At 29.0% G+C, this 22901-nt stretch overlaps 1 protein-coding gene and 1 long non-coding RNA gene across 4 annotated transcripts in view; one reads left to right on the top strand and one right to left on the bottom strand.

Moving 5' to 3' along the window:
* Nucleotides 1–22901, bottom strand: part of LOC105680824 (zinc finger protein 260) — a 34698-nt gene that overhangs the window by 10383 nt on the left and 1414 nt on the right. Inside the window, exons 3-8 of one of the 3 annotated variants that reach the window (XM_024367870.2) lie at nt 14083–14344; nt 13801–13998; nt 12647–12814; nt 12383–12575; nt 12045–12308; nt 669–3673 (exon numbers count right to left, since the gene is read on the bottom strand). In XM_024367870.2, coding sequence (XP_024223638.1) covers nt 3605–3673; nt 12045–12308; nt 12383–12575; nt 12647–12814; nt 13801–13998; nt 14083–14344 — 1154 coding nt within the window. In that variant the 3' untranslated portion in view covers nt 669–3604. Of the gene's footprint in view, nt 1–668; nt 3674–10881; nt 11729–12044; nt 12309–12382; nt 12576–12646; nt 12815–13800; nt 13999–14082; nt 14345–22901 lie in introns of those variants that run through there. The other 2 variants (XM_033320888.1, XM_012386038.3) reach the window with 2 other exon arrangements.
* Nucleotides 9324–9578, top strand: LOC105680825. The gene is made up of 2 exons (XR_001102311.3): nt 9324–9418; nt 9474–9578. It is a non-coding gene; the product is annotated as an uncharacterized LOC105680825 (long non-coding RNA).

Below are 22901 nucleotides of genomic sequence, written 5' to 3'. Positions count from 1 at the left end.
GTCAAAACAATAGTCAAAGAAGGATATGTACATATATCACATAAGTCTGATGTATGAACATGTCCTCATGATTGTGTCTTAATCTTTTCTTCTTTCCTTTGTATTAAACTTCTTTGAATGTAAATTTGAAAAGTTATGTTTAGTTTTTACAGTGAAGCTACTAGATTTACGTTTACAGCATGGGCGCATGATATACTACTTTTGAGATGCTTTAGAAACTTTATGATTTAATCTTTTGCTCGTCGAAATCAGGAACAAGAAGCAAGAAATTATTTTATTGCTGCCGAATCCTATATCTACGGACCAGATGAATTGCTACATGCCCGTTTCTGAACATTGAATAGCAGTATCATAAACCCACAGCTCAGCACTTCGATGCATCGACAATCATGAAATTCCTCCTTGAGCCTGACCCGCATCCCCACCTTGTTAACTATTGCGACAACTTGGTGGACGAGTGCTTGTGGTCTAAGCGAACCATCCAAGGGACTAAAACCACGGTTGATTCGCCAATTGGGTCAACGTACACGTTTACCATATATTATCAAAATAAGAATACCTTAGAATATTCAAGTTTTTATACATGTGACTCATGAAATTATTCCTACTAAAACTACTCCTAAAAACATTTTATGAACGCTACCGTGCATGAATATTTAAACATTTCCAAATTATGTATTGCAAATATATAGGATATACTGTAAATAAAGGCCTTTAATCTAATTTTTGCCTCTGATCTTATTGATAAAAACTATAGTTAATATTTATTAATGTAAATAAAATGAAACATTAACAATGGCTAGAGATTGAATTATGGCAAAATTAATTGAGATGTATTTCCAACCATATTCTAGAAGTTTATATAGATTTTCCGAGGTATTAGTTATTTGTTAGAAATAAATATGGATTTTCAATCAATTCAACAAAACTTCAATGTAACAAAACATTTGATCCGAGTTATGACAAGAAGTAAAAAATTAGCAAGTAGAGAAGCAATCTTCCATCATAATGTTGAAAATATAATAAAAATTTCAATGTTTTGGTTGAATTGCACCAAATATTCAAATATTTTTATATGGTAGCGTATAGAGGGTGCCCCAAGTTTCAATAATCAAATTTCCGCAGCGTTCTATGAGCAGAAATAAGAAAAAATGTTATATAGACAGATTCGCAAACACTTTATTATTACGTTTTATTACAGTGAAAAAATTAATTTATGTTTTCATCTCAAAATGCCGTCTCCCGTTTCGAATACCAGCTTGATATCGTAGGGAAATTGAATTTTATTACTCTCCGATTTCATGTTTATCTTGCTTTAGTTCAGTAAATGCATCATTAATCCTTTCTACTTTTAGTTCTTGTCTTTTCTTCTGCGATTTGACTTTTATACTATACACAATCACTTTCACTATTCCTCACTGATAAAAGTCTATTAATTTAAGATCTGGCGATCCCAACAACCTGGCGGTCCAAATGTGTCCTCCCCGACCAATCAATATTTTTGTTATAACTTTTTCCGAAAGCATTTGCCGTCCTATGTTTATATGACGTTTTTTCTCATTTACATTCACAGAACATACTGATCAAGTTCAATTGTTTAAATTTGGGACACCTTGTATGTTATACAAAGTATTTTAAAATTTTATTAACACTATAACGCAACGCGATTATGGTGATTACATTGGTATTTGAAACGAATCTGAAAATGTATATAGAAGTTACAAGATATTTATTAGGAGTAAATTATATATTTCGCAAAGATCACCAAAATATTTGAACAGTCAATTATTTGTTATATCAATAAGCCACATGTAATGAGACCATCTTTATCACTAATTTTATGTTTAAGACGACTACTCACACTATATACTAATTTTACATAAAATATATGTTCGCAACGAATGTCTAATAACTTCTATAAACTTTTTCGAACCAATTCCTCTTATTATTATAATCATGATGTGTGTTGTTGGTTCAAAAAATTTCATGTAATGCACATAATATATTCATTAAAAAATTCTATGGCGAGTATTCGAATACTTTCGGCAGTTACTGTAAATAAAATATCAAAAGGTTTTTTTTTAATATAATTTTCAAATAGTTCTCATTTCAATCCGTCTACGTTGCGTCACACCGACTTTACGGTGAACTAATGTATTGCTTTTGTATCTTGTTAGTAAGATTGATCTTTCGAGAAAGTGTCATTCGTTATTCAGCACGCGCGTGCAAATATTATATAAGATCCCAACGATTATCAAATCGACCGTTTTCGGAGATTTTTAAAACCTAAAATTACATGATGACCACAAACTGATGTTTGAATGTAAGCAAGAAAGTGCAAGAAAATCAAGGCAAACGTATAGAAATAAGTACAATGGCTAATGAATTTAGTAATGCTGAGATAACGTTAATCGAAATCAGAAACGCGATAAAATCGAGAAAAAAGCGAATATTTAAGAGATTGAAAAAATAATTGTTATAGTCAAAGGATTTATATATGTTTATATACCTTATATTGCCTTTAATTGAATGTATAGGATGCAAGGAAAATAAGTGTCGGAACCATCACAATGTGATCCTGCACTCTTGGTTTGGTGGAGATTAATGTAAAAAAACTGCCGCAAAATTGATTTTGATCTTGACCTAGAATTTCAAGATCAAAAAGTTACATTTTCTGTTTGCATCGTATTACCAACTTTGCAAAAGGAACCATGAGTCATAAATTAATCGTACTCTTGAAAAATTATATTAAAGTTCTATTGGTTTTTGCGGTGACGTTATTTACAATATATTTACATTTTGCAGTCAGATAAGAAATAAATAACGTGATATTAATGCAGAAACAGGGAATTCCTTAGCGCATGAAGTAGCCAACCATAAATAGAATGAAGCAACTAGCTTCATAATTTTACATTATTATAAAAGATATACGATATTATAAAACAAGAGTTGCATGGCCTCGAAAAGGACACGACATGAAGTTATTAGTTTCTTTGCGCGTGGACACGTAGAGTTTTTTAATTCCAAGTTTTTTTAAAATAATCACATTTCTCTATGCGTTGGTTAATGCATCTCGTTTGGCATAAGCAACTTAATACTTTTTTATATGAAATAATGTGATACAAGGACCAATCCATAGAGAAATGTGATTAACTATTATGATTGTTACAACTATCATGATTATATTGATAAAATTTTAAACGATTCTAAAAATGCAAAAGTTGCAAGATATTTTAGTACAAGTGTATATTTTGCAAAGGTCACAAAAGTATTTAAAAATACAATCATCCACAGTATTACTAAATCTCAGTATTCAATGGGACCATCCTTAACACTCATATGGTTATGGCGAACTATTCATACACATGGTATACTAATTTTTTACTAAGTATTAATTTGCAGCCAACTTACAGATTAGATATGCTAAGTAAATCGAAATTGCATTGACTTAGAAGATTGGGCCATTAGAATATTGTATACCCCATTACTTAGATTTGTAAATGGATATTGGATACATATCCAACAATCCAGCATCTGCATCAGTTCATAAAATGATCAATTTGTAAGAAAGGTGTCTCATCACTGATTTTGATGGGACTTCTTTTTAATTTCCTCGTTTATACGTATAATCAGTGAGAAAAATAGAAGATATAGACGGTCGGATCTCAGTGACCTTGAAAAAAAAATAAAAACGTCTTAAAAATGGGAATAAAGAAAAATAATTTTAGGTATAGTACTTAATATTGTTTATAAAAACATACTTTTTATTGAATTGCTTATTAAAGCATACGTATTTGGGTTTGAAGATATTATTTCAATTAGGACAACAAATAGATCAATGATATTTAAAAACACTTTAGCACTCAATAAATGATATTAACACATTGTTACTACTCCGAACTACTTACTACTTCTACACATTGTTAACTACATTGTACTTCTCCATATTTGTATCATAATTTCTCCCCTTTCTCTTTCGCGGTATGTCTCTCCACGCTGCAGTTTCATATTTTTTTAAAGAATCCGGCATTCTCTGATTTCCTCCTATTGTTCCCCAAAATCTAACCTTTTTCGATAATAATTTAGAAGTCAAAGTTACACTGTTGTAAAAAATTTCTGCATACACATGATGCCATTCTTTCCGATATTGATCCATTTGATTTATACCATATTTATACCAGTATTCTCCAAAATAATACTCTTTTCACAATAAAGGAAAGAATGTAAATATATCGTGTCTTCGATTCGCCAATTATTCTATTGAAAATACCATATTTTATACTTTTGCTCGGATTGTAAACTCGGAGTCGAAGTCTTCCTTTCTATGGGATTATGCCTTCATTAAGTGATAGATATGATTTTAAATTTATTACAAAATAATCTATAGTTTCCTGTACTTTTATTAGCCTGTTGTCATTTGGACGGATAACTGTGTTATTAAAGAAACGGAGGAAAATACAAATTTGCAAAAACTGACGTCTACTCATAATATTGCCAAAAACTGGAATTTCTATAAGTGAATTTGTGGACCAATCTTATTTTTCCTAATTTCGATAATTATTATGAGGGCAAATACTTTCTTCATTTCCGGAACTGTGACCATCGATTCATTTAGATCTATGTGCAAAATTTTTATATCTGTGGCTATTTACATTATGATAACGATTTATTTCGAGGACAATTTTTTCAAATAAATTATGTCCAACGAATAAAGACGTGACATCTGTAACAATTTGAGGATTATCTGGAAAGATTTTCACTCCAGCGACACCTTCGAATTGTTCGTTATGTTTTTCTGGATCAAGTTCGGATCAATCCAATCAATTATTCTCTCCTATTTCTGTTTCTTCTTTATTTGATAGTAACGATGAAAGCACGTGTAACAGATGCACTTCTCGTCGTACCGGTCCAATATCAGAGTCTTCACTGTTATATTCATCATCAGCGAATTCTGATAAAATCTTCATATCATTTCCTTCGAAAGTAATTCTTCCTCCATTTAAGGATTTTTAATAAAACATAAGAAATAAAATTTTTACTATTCAAACACAGGAAACCACAGGCTGTTGAGAAACATGCAATAGTTGCGGAGTTCAAAGAAAGACTAACAAATTTTACTCTCGTCCTATCGATGCATAGTCATTTCATCAACCATAAAGAAATATCTTTTATCTTGTTATAAACATAGTTATTACGGTCTGAAGTCCAACCGTCGAATCCGTACTTTATCTCTCTACTGTATACATGAGTCTTAGTATCAATCATCGCGACATATAACAGAAAGTTAAATCCATAAACAATTTTTTCAATTCGTGAGACATCTAACATAGCCTCTTCTAAAGGAAATTGGACCATTTATAATATCCTATAAATTTATTTTGAGACAAATATACGAAGATATTTGATGACATGTTTTCGCATCATCCATACCCAAGTATAGAACTTGAATAATGCATTTATACTATGATGTATCATTCGTCGCCAATGTGTTAACAAATTAAATTATAATTTAAGGATTTTACAATTCTATAATCCATGATGTTACCCTGCTATGTATTTCTGTCCCTCTTGTTTTTCCTCCTTTTAGCAATAAACTATTTTCTTTCTTCCTTGATGATGACATTAAACCATTTGAATTTGATAGCAAAAATGGCTTTAATTTACTACAAATTGAATGTCGACATGAGTATATAGTTTCACTGAAATGTTGATTTCAAAAAGAAAGGTACAAATTCTACAACCTCTGCCTCAAGTCCATTTTAAAGAAGGGTATAAATGTTAATCTAGATTTGATAAAATTGCAATCAGCAACTCCATCGTATAATGAAGAACCGCAGGTATCAAGAAATACATGGAAAGGTACAAATTACCTTATTCCCATCTTTATCTTGAGTTATATAGGTTTTACTCTTTTAGCAACAACATGCACACGTAATGTGTAAGTTCCGATCAACAATCTCCTTGTGACACACATCAGTTAATATAATACTATTGTCGGGGGCACACATACACGCAACATGATTCACAATATATGTTAATATATATAAAAATATATTAGTTAATAAATAATAACTATACTAATATAATTTAACTATACTATATCTTGCAATAACGTTGCCGGTTGCGGATTTATTTACTTCTAACTAACGCTTTCTATATTACTCTTTTAATCCAGCTGGAGATGAGACTTGCACAATCTGTGGCGTCTTCTTCAAGACCGATATTTCCATAAGAATGACATATTTGCATTCACCATAATTTACATCAAAAATACAATAGGTTTCTATAAGCCACTAACTTCTTAAAGTTTTCCTACCTCCTTCCATTTTTAAAAAAGTTTCCTATTTTTGTCAAGATTACCACTAGTCTTTTTATATTTCCCATTGTTTATATATCTACAAGGTAATTAAAAAATCCCATTAAAATCAGTGATAAGTCACTTTTCCTGTAAATTGCGACTGTTATTGATGTGAACTTTATTTTTTGTTACCTCCTTTCAAATCGCTCTATTTAAAAAAAATGTTTTACATAAAGAGATTTAAAGAATTAAAGGACAGTTTTTTTCAAATCAATCCAAAAGTGAGCTTTAGCCTTTTCATGTGGATTAAAATGACGATATGTTATATTAACTATGTTGTAAAATTTGAAAAAAGGATTGTTTTACCATTTTAGTAAATTTTTGATATAATTTTTTAGTTAATTAATACTTACGTCTCGTATGGTACATGTATCATTGTAGCAATTATAAATCTTAACAATTTTTAATTTTCGGCCCGTACGAGATCCACAATGAAAGAGTTGATATTAGAGGTGTACAGATCGTCCCAAGTATCGGGATCCGAAACTTCGAGGCGGGCCGATAGAAATTCGAACAGAATCAGCCCCGATCTATGTAAATTCATGTTGCTCCAACTCCCAAAAGTTTTGGGATCCCAAGTCATGACTCGGGTACAAGCTTGAACGAACAGTCAAACTTTGGATCGGCTCGATAAGAGTCCAACTATTAAGAAGAAATAGATAGGAATGCTTCTTGCATGCTAATTTAACACTATAAAACATTGAATTTTTTGGTGAATCTGTGAAACAGCTACGTCCTTTACGGTTTCCATAATGTTTTAATATATTGAAAAGCTCAAAATTTTAGACAATTTTTTCCTGTACATATAACTGTCGGTTGATCATAGTTTCGAAATATTCGCAAAAAATTATCAATACCACTAGAGTAAATTGTGCTTATAATTGTACGTCCATAACGGCGTACATGTTAGTATTGATTGCTGACTGCCCCTCTTTTTTTTATATAGTTTATATAAGCAAAGATTAAGCCATAAAGTGCTGTGCACAACTGCATATGTGAGACTGTAAGAAATATCTGCTATTATTTAATTAAAAATGAATATCATCAATCTATTGTGTGTTGGACTTGGGTTACTTTTTTCAATCCGACCGCCATGAGCCGCCCAGTAACGCTAGCGCAAACAATAACAATTTTTCTAGTTCGTAAAATAATATCAGTTATTTACGCCCTATTACTTTTATAATTAGTTTATTATCATTTTATGCAAGCGTTCCCGGTAGCCACACAGCGGGCGGATTGAAAAACCTACCCTAAAACCAAACCTAATATAGTGATGATATTCACTTTTATTTGAGGTATAAGAAACTTTTCTTTCAGTCTCACATATGGAGTTGTGCAGAAGACGTTAAACTAAAAAAACAGAAGAGGTTCAACCAGTGTATCTTTAGTTGTTTATATTTTTCTCTTTTTTATTTTAACTTTGTCGTCTATGTAAAGTTATTAAAGAATTTTACAATTAATTTAAAAATATTATCAATATAAAAATAATCCTTCTTTCAAATTTTGAATCTGGTGTTTATTCATCTAAGGCTTATCATCACCATTTTTTATATATATTCTCTTAATAGTTTTATTTGGGGCTTTCAAACCAATTCCATCTGACCTTTGTCGAGTCGATGTAAATTTTGATCGGTTTCCACACCCCTCGAAAATGAGAATGAGAAACATTGAACGAGTATGAAATAGTCAAGGAATGTACTTTAAATTCGTTCAGATATAATCATGTTTAGTGTCACATTCATCAAAAAACATAAACAATTTCATTGATGTATATGACGTCATAATTCTAAATTTAAAAGCATAAAAATTTTATTTTTTATAATCTGATGGTTCAGTAGTACCTAGTAATGACTAGCAGTTAGAGATAACACGCTTGCTCTCTCCCAAGGAGCAGTTCTAAGAATTCATAGGGTAACTATAACCCTATGCCTACTAAGATAAAAATACATCTATTAATCGAGAATTATTACATATTATATACAGGGTGGTTGGTAACTGGTGGTACAAGCGGAAAGGGGGTGATCCTACGCGAAAAAAGAAGTCGAAAATATAGAATAAAAGTTTTTCGTTTGAGGCTTTGTTTTCGAGAAAATCGACTTTGAATTTTCGCTCGGTACGCGTGCACTTTATCACGTCTCGTTATAACGGATCTCACTGTAGATCGTTGTCTCGATGGATATTATCGCAGTTTAAGTTTGTTTTTGCCGTAACGGAAAATTAGGAATACATAATGAAATAATATGAAGTAATCATAAAGTTTATTATTACAAAAATTGCTGAAAATATTGCCCATTCTGCCGAACACATACTTCTGCTCTTCTAATTAAATTTGTATGAACACTTTCTAACGTATTCGATTGTTTTAAAGTATGAAAGGCTACAATAATCTTTTCTTTCAATTGCTCGCAACTTGCGATTTCTTCAGGATAGACAATTGATTTAATATGACTTCATAAATAAAAGTCAAGCGGAGTTAAGTTAGGAGAGCGTGGTGGCCAAGCTATTGTTCCAGCACTACCAATCCAGCCTTGGTAATGTTGGTTTAAAAAATCTCTCACATGACGACTAAAATGTAGCGGTGCGCCGTCTTGTTGAGAAATTAAACTTCCTCTAGTTCTCAACGGTACATCTTCTAATAATTCCGGTAATAATTCCGGTGTTTTGTAAGAAATCGAAATATGCTGCTGACGTTACATTTCCTTCGAAAAAATATAGCCCAATAATTAGATGTCCCATTATGCCAGCCCAGACGTTTACGTTCCATCTTACTTGAAAATGTGTTTCAAGAATAGAGTGAGGATTCTCATTTTGTCAATTATGCATATTATGGACATTAAACATGCCGTCCCTTGTAAATTTCGCTTCATCGGTCCATAAAATTTTTAACAGAAATTCTGCATCGTTGGCATGCTGTTAAAGCAACCAATGACAAAATGCCTTTCGCGAAATCTTATCGTGAGGTATGAGTCCTTGTACTCTGGTGATATGATAAGCATGTAAGTTGTTTTTGTGTAGAATTCGAAGAATCGTGAAGCAACTAAGATTATACCGCAAAGAAAGGTTTCTTGCACTTATGTCAGGATGTCCCAAAACATCCTTTAGTATTTGCCGAAAGGTTTCTTGCACTTATGTCAGGATGTTCCAAAACGTCCTTTAGTATTTGCTCTTCAACATTTACACTAACGCGTCGTCGACGACCACCATGTCGTCTAAGTTTTTCAAAAGAACCATATTCGCCGAGGGTTCGTTCTGCTCTTTGAATAACACGTCTGTCAGGATGTCAACGATTGGGATACCGGTGTCTGTAATGATCAGCTGCGGTTGATACCACCACACGCACCTAACGAAAGTATCATGTCCGTATATTCCCGATTGCTGTATGTAGACATGATGGTAGACTAATAGGTGCTGATAGTGGATAGCGATAAAAGCCGGATAGTAAGTTAATAGGTAGGAAAACACTTCGGTCACATTGGAAGTGTTCATCAACATAACGTCAATCGAGACAACGATCTACAGTGAGATCCGTTCTAACGAGACGTGATAAAGTGCACGCGTACCGAGCGAAAATTCAAAGTCGATTTTCTCGAAAACAAAGCCTCAAACGAAAAATTTTTATTCTATATTTTCGACTTCTTTTTTCGCGTAGAATCACTCCCTTTCCGCTTGTACCACCAGTTACCAACCACCCTATATATATATTACATATATTATTACAAATATATATGTAATATATAATACATATGCATATGTTACATATACATATTATATGCTATGGGTTACATATATATATATATATATATATATATATATATATCATATTACATACTATATGTTACATATATATTACATATTATATAATATGTATATACATATTATATACTAAATATTACATATATATGTATGTGCGTGTATATATTTATATACCATCTATGTCCTACGTAGGAACAATATCTACTTCAAATGACAAATCACATAATTGATATGAGATTATTCATATCAGGGATGCAGCGGCATCCGCTTTCGAGTTAACTAGCAAAAGAATTAATCTGTATTTAGGAATAATATCCCTTTATCTTTATAATGATGTTCAGAATAAAGTGTTATTTTCAAATAGAGTTCAAATATGATAGTGAAAAGATAACATGTTGCTTCTCTTTAATACATTTTCTAAAGCTTTAACACTAAAATATCTTTGGAAACTATCCAAAAGATAGAAATTAAATTAAATTTTTATTTGTTTAGTTTTTCAATTCAATTTTTAATTCTTGTATGATTTGTCAGTAAGTGAATATGTCTAAAATTTAGCATAAGTAGCGGATTTAAATTGTTATCATTTAAATAAACTCATACTTTAACCCTTTGCACTCGAAGCCATCTTGGACGTTACCTACCAGCAATTCGACGCCACTTTATTGCGAAAACGTGAACCTAAGAATCAGTATATTATATAGTATAACTTTGGAACCAAGTATTGTAATGATATTTGATTTACATGAATTTGTAGACGTTGAGGATCATATTTTTTGCCACAAAATGAAAATTTTATTTCTTATAATTTTCTACAGTATGATAAATTTTGAAGCAATTCGCAGTATGCACTGCAGATTGGTTTATACATGTTTCACAATAATAAGTTGTTTGACGTCTACCACCCGGTGTTTTCCTATCAGAACAAACAATACAGTCCAGTTTTTTTTCTCCTACATAGGGAATATGTAATTTGTTGTTCAGTCTATTATCCGACAAAGATGTGAGTGGATATGTTTTTAATTCCCGAAAATTACCTCTCAACTGATTTATAAGACTTTTAACAAACTTGTAATGTCTCATTGATTTTTTATTTTTTCTTCCTTCTGAGGTAAATTAAGGAACCACAAAATTAAATTTACCAAAAGAATATTACTTTTTCGATTTCCTGACTTATTAATACAGGGATCTATCCGTAACGCTCGACGCTTCAATATGAACTGAGTTCAGCTTTGAAAATCTTTTTGTCCAGTTTTAGACTTATTTACTGATATTCTCAAATTTCACTATACAATGCCAGGTATACTTGTATACCAACCTTTCTTCTACAACTCATCCTTAACGCTCTTTTCAAGTGGAGTAGAGACGCGCTCGAACCGTCGTGAATGCACTTCTCACGTTCTCTTCTGACGTAAAACCTACTGATATTTTCTTCATATATCTCGACAATTATACCATATTTTGATTTGCTTCCTTGTGCCATTTCAACAGAAAACTTCAGGGAAACATGCATTTCTCAGAAAGTTGCGGTGGAATGAGTTCATCCTTCGTAATCACTAATAAGCTTTGATATCCTCTCAGATAAGACATCCGAGTGGTATGTGAGACTTACGATGTCCCCTTTGAAAAGACATCCGAGTGCAAAGGGTTAAGAATTGAATTTCAAAATTTATAATGCTTATATCATAAAAACGAAACTTCAGACTACAAAATGGAATAAAAATCAAGGCTTAGTTTTTGTTTTCTCATAATCCTTAATGTTTATAAATTGTTGAGGATACTTCATTAAAAATGTAATGAAATGTGTTGCACATTTATATCAATTTGTAATATCATTTTAAATTCATCTTTGAAATAAGTTTCATATGTTACATAATGTCACATATATTTTTATACTATGAACTATAATACTAGATCAAATACAATAATTCCTTACATGTACAGCTGATGATTCCGTAGGAGATATAGAAAGTGAATGTTCTGAAACATTTGAGTGATCTGCTTGTGACTGTTCTGATTGCTGCTCTGGTAATTGCTGCTGTGATTGTATCTGTTGAGATTGTGACAAATGCTTTGCATGAGATGTATTAATTCCATGCCTACGTTTCATATGCTTATTATAATTTGGCCAATTTGTAAAATGATGTTGACATTCTAAACAACTATATGGACGTTCGCCAGTATGTTGTCTTCTGTGTGTCTGAAAATAAATTTTAAAATGATATTACTTTTTGCTTTTTAAATAATACTGTATTAGTCATTTAATTAACTTACAGTTAATATTCCTTTAAATCGAAAACATTTACCGCAAAATTCACATGTAAATGGCATTGCACCAGTATGTATTCTGTGATGTTCCCTTAAGGTACCTTTTTCTCTAAAAGTTCTTCCACATACAGCACATTGATGTGGTTTAGCACCTGTATGAACTGTCTCATGTTTTTTCAACTGTAGTGGTGTTTTGAAACTGCAAATAACATTAAATATGTAAACATAGTTACAAGTAAGTTATAAATTACATTTTTTTAATAAACATACGCTTTTGAGCATTGACTGCAATTATATGGCTTATCTGCAGAGTGAGTTAAAAAATGAGCTTCTAGATTTCCTTTTTGAATAAAGCTCTTGCCACACTGATCACATGTAAAATTTCTAACACCAGAATGGATACGTTTATGTGTGACTAAATTTGGTTTTGTTGAAAATCTGAAAAACTTCTTTTATTACTCGCATACTACTTAAACTTTACTTATATATCACCCAAGTATAATGCTAAAATTCATGAGGTACTAAAATTATAATCTTGAAGTTTAAGGCCAAACTTTTTTTTATTGTATTCTCACAAAAAGGATAATATGTATTACAATAAAAAATAATTTGGTATTTACAGCTTAATTAACTCTTGGACTGACAATATTTACAATATTATTATTTATATTTTGTCAGCTTACATTTATTACAGCAATTCGGAAGATGAAAATTTAGACAAGTTTATGTACATTCAAGAATTAAAATATAGAATAAAGCAACTCCTTTCAAATGTAAGTTTCAATCAACATCAAAACTTTGTGAAAAATTTCATTATGGTTATAAAAATCAGATTATAAGAATATTTACAGCATAATGGTTGCAACATAAAAGCATGTATATGGACAAGTTCATAAAGAAATATTCCTAAGAATAATTATTTTATACATTTGAAAGAGATATAAAAGCTGAAGAAATTAAATATATTGTAAATATAATATTGAATTTCTAAAATAGTCACATAAGAAAAACTTGTGTAATGCTAAAATAATATTTAAGATAATATCAGATTATGACACATGGCTTTTTTGATATTTCTTCTTAAAATTTAGACTTGAATTCTAAAATTAAAGTCAATTTTACAATGTACTTCTTTAGCAAATCTTCATTAATTTAGAGATGTTGATTGAGTCAATCATAATCTGTGTAATATTTTAGTATAGTACATAGGAGATATTTTTAACAAAATAAAATATGAAATTATCAAATGACATATTTTAATCAGTACTTATAAATATTCACAATATAAACTATAAACGTGTGCGTGCGCGCATACACATACAAAGAATATACATTATAAAGTGATATACAAATAAATAAATTTATATCAATAAACAAAAACAAAATTAATATATATATACATATGTATATATATAAAGTTATACCTTTTGTCACACTGATCACATGGAAATCTATTTTTCATAGTATCTGGTAAATGACACCGACTATGAATATATAATGCACTTTGTTGTTTAAATGCTTTCCCACAGGTTTGGCATACATGAGATCGTTCCTTACTATGAATTGCTTTATGAGAATCTAACACCTTTTTATGTACAAATGATTTTCCACAATCTTCACAACTTTATAACATATATTAAATAGTTTCATTAGAAGATTATGTATATTAAACAGTTTATACATAACTTAATAAACCTGAATTTTACCTGAATTTTGTCTTGTTTTTGTGTCGTTTGACATGAGTAAGAAAACCATAATATTTATCATAAACTTTACAACATAAAACACACATATATTTTGCTTGTTGATTGTGAATAGTTTCATGATGTTCTTCTAACTTTTCTAAACTAGGCAATTTATCATTACAATCAGTGCAAAGCCATGGATACCTATTTAAACTTTCTTCTCTTTTGCGTTTTAATATTTCTACTGTATGTGCTTCTATAATTTCTAAGTCTGTATCAGTACCTATATTTAAAAATTACAGTATAAATATAATTTTTCCAATATACTGTCTGATATAATTAACATAACTTTTCAGTATAGACATACACAATTAGAACTTCATTTAAGCATATATTAAAATATACATGATACTAATTACTATTTAGTAAAAATAATATATAAAAAATTCGGGACTTAAATATTAGTACATATTAAAGTAACAAAAAAACATCAGAGACTGACACCATATCTTCAATTATTCATTAGACCAATTTAAGAATTTTGCTGTATTTTCTTGGTGTAATGTTTTTACTATATACAGGAAATTAGCCTTTTCATCCAAATCACGCCTTCTATTTAACTGCTCATATAATACATAAGGTATCAAAAAATTATATCGTTTCTAAAGACTTACAAATCTGTGTGAAAAACGGCATTTAATTCCGTTCAAATGAAAAGGACTTTTATTGATAGATGTAATTATTGTAAATATTGTGTCTAATATTGTCGTTTTAGTTTTGTGTATTTCATGGGTTGGTTGTTATTTCTGCCATTAATTACAAGGTTTATAAAAATTGTAATAACATTAGTTTCATCTATACATTGTACACAATATTTTTTTATAAAATAAAACACATCAGTTCATCACAATTATATGATAGATAGAGTATTTACTGTTATTTATTATTATTTTATACTATATTTACCACTTATAGGTCCAGTATTGACACTGTGAGTGAGAAGATGCTAGAAATACAGAAATAGCAATTGGAAATGATATAAGTATAAAATCGAAGGCAGTTATATATTATAATACTCTCTATTCTATAATACTCAACTCTATTTGTCTGAAGCATATAACTGTACTTCATATAATAGGAGCTGACCAATTTTCCTCATTTATTGTTTTTTGTTGATATGACAGAAGCCTGTGTTCAGATAAGTGAATTCAACTAACAAGAGTTAATTAGGCATTATTAGGCAAATAATTAGGCATTAACTAAAATTTCGTTCCAATAAATGAAGATTATATAAATGGAGATTTACTGTACTAATATTTCAATAGGGTAGAAAAAAGACTGTTTTCATCTCTTTATTTTATTTTAGAAAAATCAAGTAATATAGGCAATTCGAACCTAAAGTAAAGAAAGATTTATTCAAATTCTAATGTACATTAGCGACATTTTTTGCTTCGAAATCTGGCAAATTAATGATCAACTGCTCTAAAACTTCATTTATAGAAGTATTCTTGACAAATATAAGATCTTGAACATTGCTACTAGATTCATGAAATGAATGCTGTCCAAGATTCTTACACCTTTTCCTACAAGAAAAAGAGATATTTTTTCTCATGATATTAAAGAAACAATGATAGAAGAAGTACCGCCTCCAGACTCTGGCCTTACATGTTCTCAGCTTTGGAAATATTCCATATGGAAATATTGTGTGAGAACTTTGTCCGTTCAAGTCATTTTACTGAATTATAATATTATAAAACTATAATCTCTTATATGTAATCAGCTTTTCTCTTCTAGATTTTGGAATTCATTTAAACATTCGTGGCATAAAAGTGGATATCTAAAGAAAGGAACCTTTCATTCCCAAAATCTGATAGATTGTTGTTTTACAATGCAGGATGATAAAACTCATTGGTGAAATGTATGAGGAGGATTTTTACTTCGATATGCTTGGCATATAAAGAGTATTTATATTTCAAGCATGTTTTCTCAGAACATCGCTATTGTAACAATTACATTGAATAAACTTACTGTTATCGTTTTATATATAATTATACTATATATATATATAATATAAATAAATAAATAAATATATTTATAAACACTGGAGTACTAATGATAAATAAATAAATATATATATATATTTATTTATTTATATATATATTTTTATATATATATTAATATATATATATTTCTTTTTGAAATAACTAAATTAATTGAAACGACAGGCAGTGTGCGAAATGCACAAAATAAGAGTAACGATATTATGGATGGAATAGTTACGATAATTACATATTGTTGGACATCGCTGAACTGAGGATAAATAAAAGCCCTTACTCATCTGAAAAAGATTAAAATATCTCAAAAAAAAGGAGAGGTGGAATTTAATTTTCTTAAACAATTGATTTATTTCGAAACATTTTCACACAGATTTATAGATCTTTAGAAAGGTCTCTTGTCCTCTTTTAAAAAATGCAGCAAAATTTTTAAGCTCAGCTAATGACAATTATGCACAGTTTTAGCAAAATCTGCATGCGTTAGTTATCGATGTTTCATTTTAAATAAATAAAGCTTTAATAGAACCCTATAATTCAATAATTCTTTAATTAAATATAAGAAAGTTACGGAAGTACAGGGACCAGCTGAATAATATGTACAAGCGAGCATGAAATGATCTCTTATGAAAAAATAAGGAAAAAATATAGAACGAAAATTTTTCATATGACGTTTACGAAAAAAAGGAGTCTAAAAATTGAATAATATTTGAAGATTAATTCCGTTAATTCCAGACTGGACAGGAGTAAATAGTCAACAGGAAATTATTCAACATGTGAGAGTAAGTTGGAAATGCATAATAAAATTTATTCACAAAATGCGTTGTTTTTCAGAAAAATAAATTTGAAAATTGATCATACGCGTATATTCTTAACTAAACATATCCAAACTCTATTTTCTCGAAAATAAAGCCTTAAATGAAAAAATTTTATTGCGCATTTTTTACTTACTTTCGCATGTAGAATTATTTTTTTGTAACCAGTCGATAATTAATCAAATTCAAGCATACCTGACAAATTTTTAAACTCGATTTTCTCGAAAACTAACCGCAGACGGAAAAATTTTATTCTATACTTTCTTTTTACTGTTTTATAACTAGTCACCTTATATTCGCTTGTACATGTTATTTGACCGATGACATGTATGATAGATTCTGGATATCTGCGACATTTGCAATATTTGCAATTCTGTAAGAAGATATTAAGCATAGATACTAGTAAAAGAAAACTGTGGCAAAAATTTTTAGGTAATCCTCTGTTTTCATATTTCATGCGATACGTTAAAACCGAAATGTCAGTTACATTATTATAGTAGTGTTTTATAAAATTATTTTAACTTAAAAACTATGTTTATTGATGATTCTTTAGTCTATTTAAATACTATTTATCATATAAATTCTCAACTCTTTTTGCAATCCTTGTTCAATAATGTGAAGACACACGATAAATTGAAATAAATAATATAGATATACATATAAGTATTATATAACAAATAATAGAAATGCTATTATAAAATGTTGTAAAACGCAATGTGATAAATAATGTATGACATATATGTTTTCAGTATATTCCTGATTATTCTGTTCCATTCAATCGGCCACAACTTTATCGAGATGAAAACAATTAGCTACCATTCTTTTATATTCTTAATTCGTAATGAAATATTCCAGTAAGTTCAGTTAAAGCGGGCACACTACATATGTAAATGATGTAAACATTATAGATATATATGCACACTTTTTTTAATTAATGCTGGTTAATTGATAATTGTTTCGTTGTGACTACTAATATTATGAAAAAATATTTGAACAAAAGTTATTCAATACTCAATTGGAAATAAATTACGGTAATAAAGGTTACCAAGAAAAGGTTATTCAATAAAAATTCAAATTTGACTAAGTAAGATCGAAACGAATACACAATATCATACACAGTTGCCTTCCTCCAATTAAAAAAATCAGCTTGAAGTGTGATAAATTTTTTGTTGCATCGAACCGGATATCAGTTTCTATATGTTTCCAATTCACCGTCTTGCGTGATTTCTTTTATAATCACCATATAACATATCAACTTCATGGAATTAAAAAAATATTTCATTCCTGTAGTAGATAGACATATTAAGATTCGTTTATATATATTTCCTTATTTTTTTATATTATTATATTTATCTATATTTCGTTTATATCAAACTGACAAGTTCAAAACGCACTTACTGTAACAATACAAATATATACCATGAGTACGAGACTCAATTTATGACAAGTATTATCATTTATGTTCAGAAAACTTACTGAATATTTTCATATTTATATGATTATATTTGATTTACGCATTAATAAGGAAATTTATTATACAGAGTAATAAGATAATTTATTATACAACAGTTTGATTTAACAAGAAAAAATAAGATGAAAATATAGAATAGAACTTTTTCATATAACGCTCCGTTTCCGAGAAGATTTAGTATAAATATTTGACAAGTATAACTAAATTAGACTGAACAAGAGTAAGAATTAAACTATAAATAAACCAAAAATGTACAAAAGACTCTTTCTAACATGCGTTGTTTTCGAGAAAAATGAATTTGAAAATGTATCATGCGCGTGTATCAAATCAGTATTTAATTGAACATATTCAAACTTTATTTGCTTGAAAATAAGGCCTTAAACGTTTTTGACTTATCTTCATACGTATAATAACCACCTGCTGATGTTGATAAATTTTCAAAAAAATTTTCTCTATTCTCAACTTATCTTTTTGGGGCGAACTACCCTGTATCCACTAGAACTACTCACCAGTTGCTGATCACCATGTATTTTAAGTTGATTTTTATTAAGAAATTATTGGGAAACAGCAACTGTTTATGGCATCGCTGAATTTGTATAAGTGTCAATTTTGACACTGCATAAAAAGCAATATATGGTGTCATTTAAGAATGTCATGATGATCTTGATTTTTTATTCAATACAACATTTCTTTGATATTATTATTGCAATTTTTTGCCAAATGAATACTAATTACTTTATTATTCTTTTCGTCACATTAGCGGAAATGCTTGAAAAATCGTGCCAACCATTACAGAGAACAGACTGTATACTTTCGGATGAACCGACCATTTATTTATTTGATCATAAATCATAAGTCTGACACATAGGAGTCGGTTAGACAGAAGTTCACTACAAGACAAAAAAGTAGGGACTTTTAACATTTTTAAATCATTCTTTTCTAAGAATATTATTTGAAAATCTTATTTCAAGAAATTCTTATTTAATGAATATTATTTGAAATTACTTGAAAATCTCTATATATGACTTCTATGTAAAATATTTTTCTCATCATTATATTAAATACATTAAATAATATTTGCGATTATTTGTGTAGTTATGACTGAGCACAGATATTCATAATAAGAATAAATTGTCTTTATATATTCATTTAATTTCAAAATAAATTATAAAAATTAAATTAATATTTCTAACGTTTTTTAACAGTACATTTATTAAAAATTATACTGTTTTATATATCAAGAAACAATACATGCAGGCCAATCAGATTATATATATAAAATTCGCAAAATGATTTTCGTTGTGTACTTTGTACTAATGCTTTTCTGATATTCATCTCTTTAAGTTATTTGCATCTATCAACAAAATAACATAAACGATAGATTTAAGGTGGTTTCGTAAGAAATCTAAAGATCGCATGTTGCCCAAACACCCTTTAATAATTGCAAAATTACGAGCTGGAGCTCGGTCTTAATGAAAATACATATCCGTGGTGACGAATAACGTTTCCCAATAATCTTAAAAATGTATATATAAAGTTCAGGTTATTTTCATTTAAAGTATTGTTGTAAAGATGAACGCCTAATAATATGTTAGTCTTGACCTTGAATTTTAAGGTCAATTTTTTTTACTTGCATCGTATTCTATTCATTACGGGGACTAAACTTATTAAAAGAACCATGGGTTACAACTCAGCTGTTCTCCTAAAAAATGATGTTAAAGTTGTACTTACACTTATATTGACAGTATTTACAATGTTTACATTTCGTCCCTTTGGTTCACTGTTTTATCTGCAGTTTGTAAATCGAAAAAATTGAGTTGGAAGTTTATGAAGTTTAAATTGTTTTATGAAGTTAGGATTAAAAAAACTTAAAAGAATATTTGTTGCTTTCTAAGTAGAATTTTCATCATATAGTCATAGATTTATATTCTTTATACGAATGAGACATATATACATAAACTGATTAAGTACATTTTTTTGAAAAATGGAGTTACAACAGTTAAAATTTAGGATGACAGTAAGATGACATTAGGATGAAAGTAAATAGTATTGTATTAATGAGAAAACAGGAAATATTCTTTAACACATGAAATACCTCGCTTTCAATAAAGTGAAATACCTAACTTCATGATTTCAAATTATTACAAAATTACTTGCTGCATAAAGACTTCCAACAAGAGCTCAATGGTGCCAAAGAAGCGATTTGATATTATTAGATTTTTGCAGCTGAGGGCGTGAAAGACTACTAAGACACTAAGTGAGCTTTACCAAAAATATTTATACACCCTGCACATCATTCTACAACGTTATAGTTCACTTTCGTTTAATAATTGCGCAATTAAAGACTTAAAACATATGTATCTATGTAATTCCAAAATTTTATATACAGAATCTATTGAAATATTACATAACGTAGTTACTTTCTGCATTAAAATAAACGGATTTTCTTCAAAATGCAAAAAAAAATTGTGTTTATTTTAGTACCTATGTTGCTTTTTCGAATGTATGGTTTCTTCCTACAAATACTTCCATCTTAGTATGGTTTTCGATTGAAATTGCTTATCATTAAGATAGAATCTATGTGAATGTTTTTTGTATATAGTGATGAATTAGTTGTTCTATTCTTATTTGATTTATAATAAATACACAATATATCCATTTTATCTTCAGTTACATAATGATACACTGTGTGCAACAATGATTTAATTAATAAGTAAGACAAATACAAATAATACTTTTAATAATAAACAGAAAATGAATTCAACACAATTGTTACACATTACTTTTTTTTATATGGGTTTTAACTATGAATATTTGCAATATATCAACAATCATATATATAGGTATATATAGGTTGTATTTGTCTAATTTCCACGAATATATAAACAACAATGAAATAATCTGATTATTGATTGGACTACATGTGCAATTAAAAGTGCTTTTTAATACAAAGAATTTCATTCTTAAAATAGAATTTTATAACTTTATCTAATAAATGTAGCACTACAAAATATTTTATTAACTTTCGTATTTTAATAAACTTGAACTCAATTATGTTGCAGACTATTGGTTTGTTTCAATAATCACCTTCATATAACATAATAATATTATACATACATTAATAATCATTTTATTATTATGTGGAGACCATAAACAATTTAAAAATATATTCCAGCTATCATATTGTAAAATAGTAAAAGTTTATCTTTCTTCATTTTAATCGTAAATGTCTCTCTTTTAACCAACTATGAGAAAAATGCTGGGAGTTAAAATGGTGTGAACATCTTGTGTATATATGTATATATTCAAAACTTTTTGGTAAACAATAAATAATTTAGAGATATTATATGTGTCAAATAGAAATTACACTTCTTTGGTGTCGTTTTCACAGAATAGATCAAACATGTATAGTATTATGAACTGTTTTCTTAGAGACTACTGTAAAGAGAGATATTGACTTTACTTGTTTTTACTTCAGTGGATTACATGGGTTAATCATCAATATGCAAATAAACTTTTCCAGAGTAACTATTAGAGTGACTAGTATGGTAGAAGAGGTAGAAGACCTCTAATAAAATATAACTACTCTGTAATGAAACACACCTAAAATGAGAAGTATTTATCTTAAATGAAATGTGATATTAATTTTTATTTATCAGAATAATTATTATCCTAATGGATAGTATTTATTTGAAGCATTCTTTTACATTCTCTATAAACAAAGTCGTATAGTGAAAAACAAAATTGGATTCTAAGTACAATTATAAGCAATTATTTTAACTATTTTGATTCCATTTACAAGCATGTTCTTCTATTTGCTTTGTAACTGAGAGAAGTCTTTGAAAAATTGAATATGATTCAATCATCCTCCTTCATCATCATTCTTTGAAAATGAATAAGGTTAGTCTTTTTTAAATCTTCCAGACAAGTAAACAAACAGTTCTGTTCAATTAATAGGATTATGTAAAACACAAAGCTTTGTATAAACAATGAAGAAAATATGAAGTATGTATGAATGGAAACAAAATAATAACGAAGGAAATATAAAAGTAGGAATACATATAGTATATCTATCAATTACTTCATTAACTGTTCTTAAATGTTTAAACCAGTATTTATGAAAAACCTACTAATTGTTTACAAGACCAAAGGCATCATTTCGGATATTTAATAGAATGATTCTCAATGTAAAATGTGTTTTGTTTTGTTTTCCTTTTTTCACATAAAGTTTCTCTTTAGATAAGCATGTTTTGTCAAAACTTTTTAATTATTAGAATTTATCAGTATGAAAGAAAATGTTTCAAGTAAATGTTATTCAGTTTAATAAAAACTATCCATAAATGGCAAGAAATTAACGCCTTATTCTGCTTAATATAAATAAGGGGATTCATTTTGTTTCACCAGTAGACATCCTAGAAAAATGTATTACCATTATACCATTATCTACCACAATCTATTTAATTAAAAAAAATAATGTTTATATCTATAAGTTTTTGTAAGCAG

The sequence above is a fragment of the Bombus impatiens genome, unplaced genomic scaffold, assembly GCF_000188095.3.
Source record: "Bombus impatiens unplaced genomic scaffold, BIMP_2.2 scf_0369, whole genome shotgun sequence".
In the NCBI taxonomy this organism is placed as follows: domain Eukaryota; kingdom Metazoa; phylum Arthropoda; class Insecta; order Hymenoptera; family Apidae; genus Bombus; species Bombus impatiens.
Note: the sequence above shows the minus strand (reverse complement) of the source record. Positions and strands in the feature narration are given on the sequence as shown.